A 14,293-nucleotide genomic window follows, 5' to 3' on the forward strand; every position below is an offset into this window, starting at 1 on the left:
GTTCAGAGATCTAAGTGAGCTGACGACGATGGTGCTCAACAGAGAATTGCCAGAGTTGAGACAGTTCAAAGAGTTGAGAGAGAAAGATGACCGAGCCTAAACAGCTGCGCGCATTTATTTTTATTTTTTTCTATTTTCTCTCTGGCAGGAGGCAAATAGCTCAAACAAATGAGCATTTATTTGAAACGATGTTTTTAAGGGTATTTTGGTCTACTCATGCTTATTTTTTGCTAGAAACAGATAATTTTATATGGATAGTTATTTCTGAAATCACCTTATCACAAGATCCTTTGCTTACAATTTTCTCTTTTTTTTTTGCTATCATTTCCTGTCTTCTTTTTGCCTCAAATGTTTTTTTTTTTTAAGTTCTCATTAATTAAGAAGATAAAGATTACTACTTCCAAAAAAAAAAAAAGAAGATAAAGATTACAAATGGGACATAGACATCATTGCTATCTAAGCTTTTGAATGATTGATAAATGTCTTTTAGATTTTTGTCATTTTGCAATAATTTTTACCTTGGGATCCATTTATTTCTGACTTTCTTGCTTGGTAGGTTTAATGGCTTTCATGGAAAAATACTTGCCCTATTTTTTTTTTTTTGGATTAAATTCTGTGTTTTAAGGGATTGAAGCTTTACACTTCGTTTAACACAAGGAAAAATGGCGAAATACATCAAACGATTCATATAGTGCAAGGATCATGTTTTGCTTGAAGAGAAGTAGAAGGTCAAGGCACATCTCTACTTTTTGAGCTATCATTTACAGATCCTTAGGAACGTTTCCTCCATGGCTGGTGATCTAACACAAGAAAGAAGATCATCTAAGCCTAAATTGTTCTAATCAAAGCTATTTCGATTCATTGATCCCTCTATTATTGTTCTTTATTTTTTTCATTTTTCAATCAATTTTACCTTGAGTTGATGGCTTCCAATTATGTTGCCCCTTTTCGTAATTTTCTGAACTACTTTGTTGGTTTAATGGATTTCATGTAAAAACACTTGCACTATTTATTTCAATTTTGGGTTTAACTTTTGAGATCAAATTATGCCCCCAATGGATGTAAAATTTAGTGAAAAAATAAATAAATAAGGTTCAAGATTCAATTTCATGTATTGAAAGAAGTACAAATAAAAATATATATATTGAAAGATGTAAATAATTTAGATTATTTAAGGTGAATATTCTGGTTCGGCCGAAGAAAAAAAAGGCCTTATTCTGTAAATGTTTTATAGTAGTTGTCTCTAAATTTTCTATTGTTCTTTGTAAGGGACTACAATTATTTGATAGCTCTATGAATCTAGATTTGTCATATAAATTAAGGTAGAATTCCCCCTACCCCTTAAATTAAATCCCTCAGCCAAAAGAAAAAAAATCCAAAAGTTAAACTCTACAAAATCTATTTGTCATTGGAAAAAAAGGAAAGCCCAAGAAATGATTTCTTGGGCTCGAAATGGCTTCATTTACGTGGATGAATAAAACACAACCCTTTCAACGTTCATATTCAAACGTTGTACAATTAATGGAATACGTATTTTGTTTAAATAAAAAAAAGAAGATTAAAAGAAAGGAAGGCAGATACACCAATTTGGATTTGAATGATTTATAATTATGATGATTTTCATATTCATATTCACTTTTGTTAATAAAAAAGTTTTTGAAAAAGAATTTTTATAGACAGTTGAAATTTGGTGTTAATAAGCATAGGAAAAATAAAAAAAATAAGTAATTAAATAGACTTGATTTTTTATCATCTCGGTCCATCTCATTTTCTTTGTTCTTTATTGATTTTTTTATTAAATAAACTCGACTTTGATCATTATTTTTAATCACATCATAAAGTTATAAAATTTTTGAAAATAAGATTTGTAAATTTTGAATTTTAAACTTTCAAAAAATATTTTTTGAATTATATATAATATTTTAAAAATAATGATAAAAATTGAGTTCATTAATTTGACGAAAAAAGTCAAACAGATATAAATAAAACGAGATGGGGATAGCATGTATTTGTAATAATATTAGGCTCCCGTTGATGAATACTTTTACTTCCTTTTCCTTTTTCTATTGCAAAAAATGAATAAAAAGGAAAAGGCAAAATAAATAGCAAAAAAAAAAAAAGATAAAAGTATTAAACTGGCACGGAATCTCAAAAAATAGTCTTGTAATATGGATAATAATCGAAATGAAATGTATGATATGGTAAGAAAAGAAAATTAAATTGAACTTACTAATTCTAAGTGCATGTAGAAATAATCGAATCCCTTCTTATAATTCTTATTATAAGCATTACCTGGTAAAATTTTCTTCCATCAATGAGAAATTACTTCATTTTAAATGCTTTATGTGAACTTGCTGCCAAGCTATGCTACCATGGCCAGATCTTATAGGTTGGAGTAACAATCAAACTCTCAATATGTCAATAAATCACTTGGAACCTTCATAATAAAAGTGTACTTGGCTTGTATAGGAAAATTAAAGTTTTATTTCCCAGGTCTTGATTTAAAAATCAAAAATAAAAACAAGAAATAGAAGAATTTCAGGCTTGTTCTTTTACTTATTGTACATACAAAGAGCAACATAACATTGATTGAGTAAATTATTGAAAGCAAGTGATCCCTTCCCTTGACAAGTCTATGAAGCCAACATCTTGAACAACGATAAGCACAATAATTTCAACTACCTGTTTTTCTTTTTTTTTTTATATATATATAAATAATAAAGGTTAGCACAAATGAACCACCAGAACTTGATTAGGACTAGGCAAACAAGTGAAAGAAATGAAAATGGAAAGTAGCCTTTGTTTTACCTGTGTTTAGTTGACGGCCCCAAAATACTCCTTGATATTTAAACATGCCTTTGGAACTTCTCCTACAATCATCTCATAGTTCTTCCTTGTAAGGTGGTAGATGATCACCCGGACGCTGCCGGTACCAATCTATGGTCTGGGTGTGGACTACATTCTGATCAGTGACAGATTCTTCGGTGGTATCTTGCTCAACCAGTTGCGGTGTCTTTTTAATAATTGAAACAGTAAAATGTCAAACAAAAGTATTAATGTTACATGTTATAAGGGTAAAAGAAAAACTAGACATTATAATTTATAAGCATTTTAAGTCAAAAATTTATTAAAGGTGACGGAAAGTGATATTCTAGACCAACAATCATTTAAGTAATTTTTTTAAAAGTATTTTAAGTAATTTAAGTAAAGACTTTGAAGATTATGTCTTATAATATTATTAAAGACTTGAATTGCCTTTGCACACACCAAATAAAAGCTTCTATTTAATGCAGTAATCAATAGTAAAAGCTCTTAATCATCATTAACAATTATGTTGGGAGGATTTGGAGAATGAAGAAGGTATTTACAGTTTTTGTGAATAATATTCTTGCAAGAGTCCATTATTGAAGATGGCTTCAAAGGATTTCTTATCAATTTGGAAAGGTTGTCAATACATTTATAGGGAGAAATAAAAGCAAATATGGTAAGAGGCATCCATTTATCATATTTGGATCTTTTAATAAAGCTAGAAGAGCAGGCCAAAATTTAAATGGAGCCTGACTTCTTAACCAAAGGCTAGAGGAACCAAAAAGGAAGCTTCTTATGGACCTAGTACTAACGACAATGGGAAAGAAACCTGCAGTGGGATTTTGAGACAAAACTCGACCTTATTCACTAAGCCATCTTATGCTCTGGTATTGAAGGGTGCTTTTGAAAGTGGTGGAGCTTCAAATGAAGAGAGAGGAGATGATCTTCAATGTCCTAAAAAGCATGGAAAACATGCTTTGTTTGAAGAGAAGTGTTGTGGTAACAACATAATGTAATTCAGATTCAGCAAATTTAATGGCATTATTTAAAATGCAAGGCATTTCAGGGCTGCTTGAGGAGTTTGTCTAACAGAGAATTTCTGCTAAACTTTAAGGATAAGGAGCTGTTTGAAGAGTTCAAAGATAAAGGTTGGGATTGGCTTAACAAATGGTTTACTAAGGTGGAAACATGGTTAGAGAATTTTTCATCAAAACTCCTTAGCAAGTGGGTTATTGTACAGGGTATCCTTTAGATGTGTGAAATAGGCATATTGTAATTTATAAGCATTTTAGGCCAAATTCATTAAAAGTGATATTCTAGACTAAGTTTTGGTTGTAGTGTCACACACAATCATTTAAGTAAGTTAAGTAAAGACTTTGAGGATTATGCCTTAAAATAAAAAAGATTAAAGTTTTTAGGGTGTATACCTCTATTTTGGCGTGCACATATTCCTCTGAATCTATGAAGAAGCCTGTAGTCATCTTGGGACATTCTCTTACTTTCAAAGAAATCAAAGCCGATAATACAAAGTGATATCCTCTCGGGCAGAAGTCAATGAGGCTTGGCAGGTCTTTAAGTGATAAATATTTTAATTGATCAAACTTTATTTCTTTTTCAGGTATCACTTCTACTTCATCTTCAAGTTCAAACAGTTGCTCCAATTTAGAGTTCCCTTTAACTGTTAACTTTTCAAGTTTTGGAAGACAACAAGCAGATCCAAGGGGAAAGAGACATCTTAGCCTCTTGCAATCAATCACCTTTAGAATTGTAAGGTTTTTGAGAGTAACAACTTGAGTGACATCCTTCCATATAATACACACTTCAGATAAATCCAACAGGTAGAGTTCCCTTATATGCCCATGAACATGGAATGCCTCTTCATGACTCCCAACTGCTACGTAGTCTTGACTGCAATTGGCAGAAACACGCAATTGACAACTATTTCCCAACTTAGACAGAAGTAATTCCTGCAAATATAGACACCACTAAATGTCACAAGTACATTCATTTTCTATTAGAATGGGAATAGTTGAGCAAATGCTACTAATAATTTTTCATAATTTTATATGCCACTTCACAAAAAATCCTTACAATTTTAACGGCAGCACATATATATGTTTCAAAATTTAAATCCAAAAGTTTCATGAAATTGTTTGAAAGTAGAATCCAAAGACACCTAACCCTTTCAAGTTTTTCTCTGTTAATTTTGAACTTAAAACCATTTATGGTTTTCCTTTTCGTTTGTATTTTTCTTTGTCATTTTGTCTTGAACAATGTTGATTTGAAAAGTAAACACAAAGTGATAAAGTGTCAATTTGTTTTTGTAATTTTCCTTAATTATATATAACAACACAAAAGAAATCCACCCCCCCCCCCCCCGCCCCCCCAAACGGAAAGCCTAAATCTCTCAATCTCTTTCTCTTGTCTGAAACTTGAATTGAAGAAAGTAGAAACACCTTGAATAAAAAAAAAAGGAACTCATGGCCAAGAAGAAAAAGAAAACTTAAATTGCAGAAGAAAGAGAAAATGGAATCGAAGAAGGAAAAGGAAGCTCGAACAAGAAAAAAGGAATTGCTAGGATGTCATCGTGAAAAAAATATATGATGAATTTGAAGTCAGAAACAAGGACAAGGAAAACCCAAAGATCCCCAGGTTACCCACAAATAATATTTATTTTTCAAAATAGATAGTATAAAATTTTTGAATTGTAACTTTAAAATGTAGTTGGATTAGTTTATGAGTGTTGAAAAGATTTGGTTCAAAGGTAAAATCTAAAACTATAATTGAAGGAAAAGTGTATAAAAGATACCTTTAGTAGAACCTGCTCGTTAACTTCTTTTTGAATTGTGAAATTTGTCAATTTAGGACAGTTCCAAACTCCCAACTTCTCCAAGGATGGTGATGAGATGAGAAAGTTTTCCGAGCAAAAGCAACTCAAATTTATCAAGTTTACAAGTAGTAAATCTTGTAGGGAAGGGAGTGCAATGGCACAATCAACTCCATTCTTTTCTTTTGCCACATGGAAGACTTGTTGTAACTGAGGAGAATTGCTTATCCAAAATGATTTCAATCGTGGAAGAACTTGAGCCAAAGGAATTTGAAAAATATTTTCCAATATTGGACAATGACTTATTCGTAGAGTTTCCAATTTTGGCAAAAACGACGAATGGAGATGGGTATTTGTTTCTATTTCATCATCACAGTCCAACTCGGTGATAATGTGTTGCAATCCATCACAATGATCTATCTGGAGTTGTTCAAGGAGCACCAAGCTTTGAGCAAGGGATGGTGAGAAGAGATGTTTCAATCTATTGCAGTAACTAATTTCGACAAACTTCAAGCTTTGGAGGCTGACAAAACAGGTGGACCCTTTCCATATCCACTTCAATTCTGGTAATAATTCTAGCTCCATCAGTGTTAAATTTGACAACAGCGATCCTTGATTTTCTTTCGTATCATGAAGAAACTCATCTATTTGAAATACTTCTTGCAACTGGCCACAGTTAATAACTTTCACTTCCTCTAGATTTTGTAGCGCGGGAGATAAAAAAGCCATTTCCATGCAATTCCTTGCTTCCAACGTCTTTAGTTTTTGTAGAAACCCTTTTGGAAACCCACCGTTGCACAACATTTTCAAACCAGTCATTTGTTCTATGAATAATTCCACCAAATTGGAGAAGGCATTGGATGAGACATGGCCTTGTGTTGTATCAATCAAGCATTCCAGCTCCTCACCATCTTTAAGTGTAAGAAAAGTTAATTCATTAAGCCCCTTTGGATCTACATTTGGAATAAGATTTTTCTGATTCCTGACTCCATCCAAGGTAAGATTTTTGACATTGTGTAATAACTCCTTCAATGCATGCAGTTGATCACTCTGATAAATTCACAACAAAATGAATATAAGACAAATAGAAAATAGCATAAAATTTAAAAATTGACACAAAAGAAAACTGTTTTATCTTTTCATTGAAAGCTCATTAAAGTTGAAAAACATACCAAAGCTTGGAGTATAAGTAATAGTGTACATGCTGAAATTTATTGGATACATGGAAATATGATTTAGCAATAAAGTACACGTGGCGTGCATGCAAGGAAGGAAAAAAAATAAAAATTTTTATTGCCACATGCTTGTTTGCTTTTTGTTCATTAAATGCATTAAATTTTTTATTTTATCATGCCACGTATCTGCTATTGCCACGTCATAGTTTAGCATGTCCTATAAATGCTAGCGTGGCTAGGAGTTAAAAATCCATGGATTCTATCCTAATAAGGATGCTTGGACAATGACAAAGAACACTTTAAGAGCTTAATGAGATGCAATTATATGCTAAATTATCATGCAGCACTCTCAATCTTATAATATGAATGAATTCTTTTTTTTTTTAATGACAAGTACGCTAAGTAATTAATGAAGGAATTGGAGACAAAGTTGCTGATGATGAGAGTTTGAATTTTTCTAAGGATACAAGTGTGACTTATCCTAATTTTTATAAAATAATGCTTTGTAAAAACCTTTCTTGAATAAGAGTTTTCATCTTTTTCCTATTTTGTTATTCAAATCCTTTTCCCATTTCAAGAAAGATTCAGAATCAACTAGCTAATTATTGTACGAATGTGCTGTTCTTTCTTTTTAATTTATGAGTATTGACTTTTAATATCCGTCAAAATAAAGAGTATAATTTTTGAACAACAAGGAAAAGTGTATAAAAGAAATACCTCTACTTGAATTTTCTCGTTAACTTCTTTTTGAATGTTGAAATTTGCCAATTTAGGACAGTTCCAAACTTCCAACTTCTCCAAAGATGGTGATGAGATGAGAAAGTTTTCTGAGGAAAAGCAACTCAAATTTATCAAGTTTACAAGTAGTAAATCTTGTAGGCAAGGGAGTGCGATGGCACAATCAACTCCATTCTTTTCTTTTGCCCCATGGAAGACTTGTTGTAACTGAGGAGAATCGGTTATCCAAAATGATTTCAATCGCGGAAGAACTTGAGCCAAAGGAATTTGAAAAATATTTTCTAATATTGGACAATGACTTATTCTTAGAGTTTCCAATTTTGGCAAGAACGAAAAATGGAGATGGGCATTTGTTTCTATTCCATCATCATAGACCAACTCGGTGATAATGTGTTGCAGTCCATCACAGTGATCTATCTTGAGTTGTTGTAGCAGTACCAAGCTTTGAGCAAGGGATGGTGAGAAGAGATGTTTCAATCTATTGCAGCAACTAATTTCTACAAACTTCAAGCTTTGGAGGCTGACAAAACGGGTGGACCCTTTCCATACCCAATTCAATTCTGGTAATGAGTTTAGCTCCATAAGTGTTAAATTTGACAACAGCAGTCCTTGATTTTCTTTCGTATCATGAAGAAACTCATCTATTTGAAATACTTCTTGCAACTGGCTACAATTAATAACTTTCACTTCTTTTAGATTTTGCAGCGCAGGAGATAAAGAGACCATTTCCATGCAATTCCTTGTTGTCAACTTCTCTAGTTTTTGTAGAAAGCCCTTTGGAAACTGACCGTTGCACAACATTTTCAAACCATTCATTTCTTCTATTACTAATTCCACCAAATTGAAGAATGTATTGGTTGAGACATGGCCTTGTGTTGTATCAATCAAGCATTCGAGCTCCTCGCCACCTTTAAGTGCAAGAAAATTTAATTCATTAAGTCCCTTTTGATCTACATTTGGAACCAGATTTTTTTGATACATGACTCCATTCAAGGTAAGATATTTGACATTCTGTAATAACTCCTTCACTGCTTGCAATGGAACGTCCTGATAAATTCACAACAAAATGAAAGATATTAGAAAAATAGAAAGGTAGATAATACTCCTTAAATCAGAATTGTTTTTTTTTTCTATGCATAAAATTTAAAAATTGAGACAAAAGAAAACTGTTTTATCTTTCCATTTAAAGCTCATTAAAGTTGAAAAACATACCAAAGCTTGGAGTATAAATAGTGTATAGTATTCTTTTATGTACATATTAATGTACTAAAAGAAAGATGTTTTTCTATGATCAGATAAATAATCAATTAATAATTATCAAAAGTAAAATTGAAACAAACGAAAATATAACAGAACTACCATCAATAGAGACCGCGACCAAAGTCCTTCGTGAATATGGAAACGAGTCATTGATCCGCGTGGGAGACCAATACTGCAAGCTTGGAATCCCTTCAAAGATGGCAACATGACAAAATAGTTTCTGGGACAAAAGTTCCTGAAGTTTAGTAAGTATTCAAGTCTTAAAGACTGTAAGCGAGGGAGCAGAATATCGTGCCCATACTCTTCTTTTGCCATGTTGAAGACATGCATTAGTTGAGGGCAATCAATTATCTGAACTGATTCCAAGTGCGGAAGTCCTTGAGCCAAAGTGATGGGAAACACATATCTCAAGCTTTCGCAACTAGCTATCACAAGAGATTTTAATTTTGGCCAGCACAGAAGAGAGCGATCCTTGTTTGAAATTATCTCATCACCATTTTCTGCTTCGGTGATTAAATGTTCCAAAGAGTTGCTTCCCTTTATCCAGAGTTCTTCCAGATGCACCAAAGTTTGAGCAAGTGTAGCTAAAAAGAGATACTCCAGTTTAGAACACGAGCAAATTCTCATAGTTTTAAGATTCTGGAGGTTAACAAGATGGGTGGGTTCTCTCCATATGCACCTCAATTCTGGTAAGGACTCCAGCTCCAAACAAATTAAATTTGAGAGTGGGGGTGCCTGATTTTCCTCACATAAAACATATATTATCAATAAATAATTATTTAAATATGAATTCGTTGTACTTGTTCAAAAAAGTACTTAAATATTAAAGGCATACATTTTAAAAAATTTTAAAACGAAGTGTAAAAAGCCACAATTTAGAAAGATTACAACTGATGTTTACTTATATATTTGATAATTTAACATAAAAAAACACAATTAGATAAAGAACAAATAATAGAATTATTAAAGGAAAAATGGAGAGATGAGGGGTACCTCCAACTCAGCCATATCTTGGGCAAAAGCAAAGACTTGCTCTAATTTCTTGCATGCAGATATCTTGAGTTGTTCAAGATGCAACAAACTTTGAGCAAGGCAAGGTGAGAAGATTGATTTTAGTTTATCACAACCATCAACTTTTACATCCTTCAGATTTTGTAGGCTTACAAGATGAGTTGGCTCTTTCCATATACTCTCTAATGCTGGTAATGACTGCAGCTCCAAGCTTCTTAAATTTGAGATCGACCACATACAACCATTCATTTGAAACACTGATTGCAACTGTCCACAATCGCAAATGATCAATGTTTCTAAGTGTTGTAAGAAGCTATTCGGTAATTGACCATGGCATAACTCTTTCAAAGAAGTCATTTTACCAATGTCTAAGTTCACCAAATTAGAGAATGCAGTGGCTGGACTCTGTTCTCGTGTTGTATCGATCAAGCATTCCAAATCATCGCAAGATGTAAGCTGAAGAGAAGTTAATTCATTTAGTCCCCACTGATCTACATTTGGAACAACAGTTTTGTGTTCCATGATATTCTCCAGACTCAGCCTTTCCACATTGCGAAACAGCTCCTTAAATGCATTTAATGAGGAGGAATCTCTAATTCTCAATATTCTCGAGATAAGCTTTCTCGGAATTTCAATGTATCCATTTACACCTATATTGTAGCTTTGTAGTTTAGGAAACACAAAGTTTTCTTGAAAACATTGATCAGTAGAAACTGTCAATGTTAATGCAGTCAAACGAGACAACGAATTCAACTCCGATAAGTTGGCAATGGTAAAACTTAACATGTGTAGCTCTTGGAGTGACGTTAACCTGTTACACACAAATACACAATATTATTAACACAATAACAGCACTTTCAAGCAGACAATGAAATAGCTACTATTAAACTACAGCTTGCAATGTTTCATAATAATCGGAGTGACTAAAAGCTCATGATATATACATATATATATATATATGTATATAGTAGTCAAATTGAAAACAACAAAAGGAAAAATAAAATAACATAAAATTAAATTTTTTTTTTACTCAGCCAAGAAAAAAAAGAGATTTATATATAGACAGCTTAAATGTACAAAATAAGAAGAAACAAGAACAACCGCTCAAAGCAAAAAACTTAAAAAGAAGCAACATGATAGCTTGGCTGGAGGCAAAATCAACACTTCATATGAGATGACATGTTACGGGATTGGTGTCAGTACACAAGAGACCAACATATCAAACAGTCTCATAAAAATCGACCAAGGCAAAGATGAATATATTGGCACAATCAGATTGCCAGCGGGAAACAATAAAATTAAATACTTAAGTAAAAACAATTAGATAATCAGTTTTAATGACATCTAAGTATTACCTTGATATCAAGTTAGGGGGGACATGTCTGTCTTCATCTCCAACGCAAAAAATATATAGTGACTTTAGTCTGCGCAACTCCACTAATTCTTCAGGTAATTCATCAATATAAGTTCTAATCAAAGACAAAGACTCAAGATTTTCTAGATTTCTCAATGATGAAATGTTCTCAACGTCACACCTCATAATGCACAGAGTTCGCAGATTTGTTAGGAATTGAAGTGCTTCTATTGAGAATACAACACGTTGAAGAAATAAAACTCGGAGGGTTTTCATTCCTTCAAAAAATTTACTCGGAACTCTTAGGTAATCTTCTCCCGTTAAAAACAAAGTCTTGAGTTTTGAAAATTCTAATTTATCGGGAAAATTATCTATCTTAATATTCCATAAGGAGATTGTTGTGTAACAACCAAAAATTTCACTCTTAGGCCATTCCGTCAGCTCATTTTTTACCATGAACATATTTTCCCCTCTTGATGTTATCCAATGAGCAAAATCACGAACCACATCATGCATTTTTACATAGTATTCATCGTCAGTTTCCAATAACAAACCAAATTTTTGGAGCTTTGATAGTGCTAGATGAATTTCCCTCCTTATTTCTTCAATTAAGTTAATATGACAAAACAGTCCCTGACCAATTCCGAATTCAGTCAACAACACAACATTAATATCATAATCTTCTGGAAAAAGAGAACACAACAAGAAACATGACTGAATATTTTCTTCCTTCAAATAATCATAACTAAGCTTAAGGCAGCTATAGATACCTCCACAAACATCTTGATTATCCAAATGTCTTGACTCCTTAAGTCGTTGATTTGCTGCTATCCACCCATTTAGACTTTCACGTTTTAGAGCTTTCGCCATAGTTACAATTGCAAGAGGCAAACCCTTAGCTTCACGAGCAACCTCCTTGGCTACATCATTCAAGGTGGGAGAGGCATCTTTTAGACCAGCATTATCTTTGAATAAAGCCCATGCCTCATCTTCAGACAGAATGTTCAGTTTAAATTCTTCTTGACAATTCATTTGACTACAGACTTGTCGAAGACGTGTAGTTAGAAGAATTTTGCAACCAGGGTGTTTGTCACCAAATGGAATTCCTATATTTCGCAATTCAAACTGTTCCCAAACATCATCGAGAATAATAAGAATCTTCTTCTCGCCTTTTAATCTCTTGAATAACTCTTCTGCTTTTCCTTCTTCTGTACTTGCATTAAATTTTAAACCCAAGATTTCAGAAATTCTATGTTGAATTTTGTTGATGTCTGGATTTTGAGACACCCCCCTAACAATCACAACTTTATCAAAGAGCTTTTCTTCCGTAGCTTGCTTCCCCACTACTTCCGCCAAAGTTGTTTTACCCACTCCTGGCATTCCGTGCAATCCAATCATGTTCACACCATCACCTTTTAAAGCCTTCATGATCCCATTGAAAGCTAACGTTGAAGATTCGGAACGCATGAAATCCTTGGGTAGTAGGAACTCTATTCCTTGAAGAGGAGGGCGCTGGCCGACTAGTGGAAAGTTACAGGTCTCTAAAAGTTTAGAGATACAAAGATTCTTCTTCGCGACTTTCTTACTTAAGCAATATCGCCAACCCCAACTAGGACACCAATTGAAACACTTGTTACGCTCTATTTCTTCTTCCAAACTCTGAGCTTCTCCCAATTCTTTATCTGCCTTTGTTAGCCACTCCTCAACGCCCTTCTTAATTACCTCAGTTTGCCTTAAAGCCTCATCGACAGCATCTTTCAACTCATCTCTTTTTGATTCAAGTTCATTTCGCCGGTTCTTGAAATCTTCAACAATTTTGCCAAAACGGAAAAAGTAACGGAGATAAGGTGATGCGTATTCTGTTGCTAAGTTCCCCGCGGTACCGCTAATAGCAGCGCAAACACATTCAAGAAACATTCTTTGATGATCTGAGGCTGAAAAACAATTTGGATGAGTAAAATGTTTTACAGAGAGACAAAAAGTAATTACGAAATGTTCACAAAATACCTCGCCTTTGCAGCAATACTTTTATAAAATATGTGAATCACAAGAGAACAAATTGTCCGCCGACTAACTTGGAAATTGAAAATGCTGCACAAGTAGAAATTATTCACTGGTCATGTGTATAGTAATTAGAAATATATCTTACATGTTAGAGTAAAATCATAGTTTTATGATTCTATAAAATACTTTCTCAAAATTTAAAATATCTATTTATTTCAGTTTTTTCCTAATAGCTACAGCTTTTGTGTAACCATGCATGCTCGTCATGGGCAAGGAAAGAAGTAAAGTGCAAAATTATTAATTTTATTTTCCAAGTGAAGAACTCAAGAAGTCAAATGCATAAGTGACAAGAGAAATAAAAAGCATAGCAAAAATTATATATGGACAATATAATATGTATTGTTGAAGCTTACCTCACTTCGAAAGGATCTTCTAACGCTGCATGGATTTTTTCTTCACCAACTCCGGAGATCGGGAAAGTAAAATTAAGGACTTCTTTTCTGGATAGAAAGCAGAGAAATCCAAATACTAGAGGTAGCAGCTTTGGGTTTTTTTTTTTTTTTTTGGCCTTTGTGGAGCTGAGGAAAGGAAACGTAGGGATCAAAGAACAGTTTTTGTTTTTTATTTTTCTGAGTTAAAAGAAAATGAGGAAAGTAGAAACCAATGGAAAAAACGAACAGAGTTTTTTTTTTTTTTTTTGAGTTGAAAGAAAATGAGGAAAGCAGAAACCAATGACAATAAACCAACAGAGATGCTTTTCTGTTTTTGAGTTGAAAAATTGAGTGGAAAAATCAAGGAAAATGAAATGGAAAATTAAGGCAGAAATCAAACAAAATCTTTGGGATAGTGCAGCTCACAGATGTGGAGATGGTAGAAGAAGAAGCTTGAATGGAAACTCTATGAAGACGAAGTAGTGAGAGTAGGTATAGGAACTTTGGAACACTAATATTCAAATTAGGAACAACGGAAAAAAATTAGCAACTTGGCTTACACTTCCCATGTAAGATTCTCTTTTCTTTGATATGCGAGAGCTAATGCTATACATTGAGAAAGTTAATTTGTTTTATTTATCGTTTTTCAGTTGGCTTTTCCATAGTTTGTCCCCCTTTTGTTTTC

At 33.1% G+C, this 14,293-nt stretch overlaps 1 protein-coding gene across 1 annotated transcript; it reads right to left on the reverse strand.

Annotated features, from left to right (window-relative positions):
* Positions 1-2,466: 2,466 nt before the first annotated feature.
* On the reverse strand, positions 2,467-13,009 carry LOC18593541 (uncharacterized). Its single transcript, XM_088808208.1, has 8 exons — positions 11,175-13,009; positions 9,802-10,630; positions 8,908-9,543; positions 7,534-8,595; positions 6,492-6,685; positions 5,618-6,245; positions 4,236-4,775; positions 2,467-3,013 (listed from the first exon to the last, which is right to left on the reverse strand). Exons 1-8 carry the CDS (start codon positions 12,638-12,640, stop codon positions 2,882-2,884), a joined length of 5,487 nt encoding a protein of 1,828 aa, XP_088664334.1. The 5' UTR covers positions 12,641-13,009; the 3' UTR covers positions 2,467-2,881.
* Positions 13,010-14,293: the final 1,284 nt, after the last annotated feature.

The sequence above is a fragment of the Theobroma cacao genome, chromosome 7 (assembly GCF_053813885.1).
Source record: "Theobroma cacao isolate CCN51 chromosome 7, ASM5381388v1, whole genome shotgun sequence".
In the NCBI taxonomy this organism is placed as follows: Eukaryota; Viridiplantae; Streptophyta; class Magnoliopsida; order Malvales; family Malvaceae; genus Theobroma; species Theobroma cacao.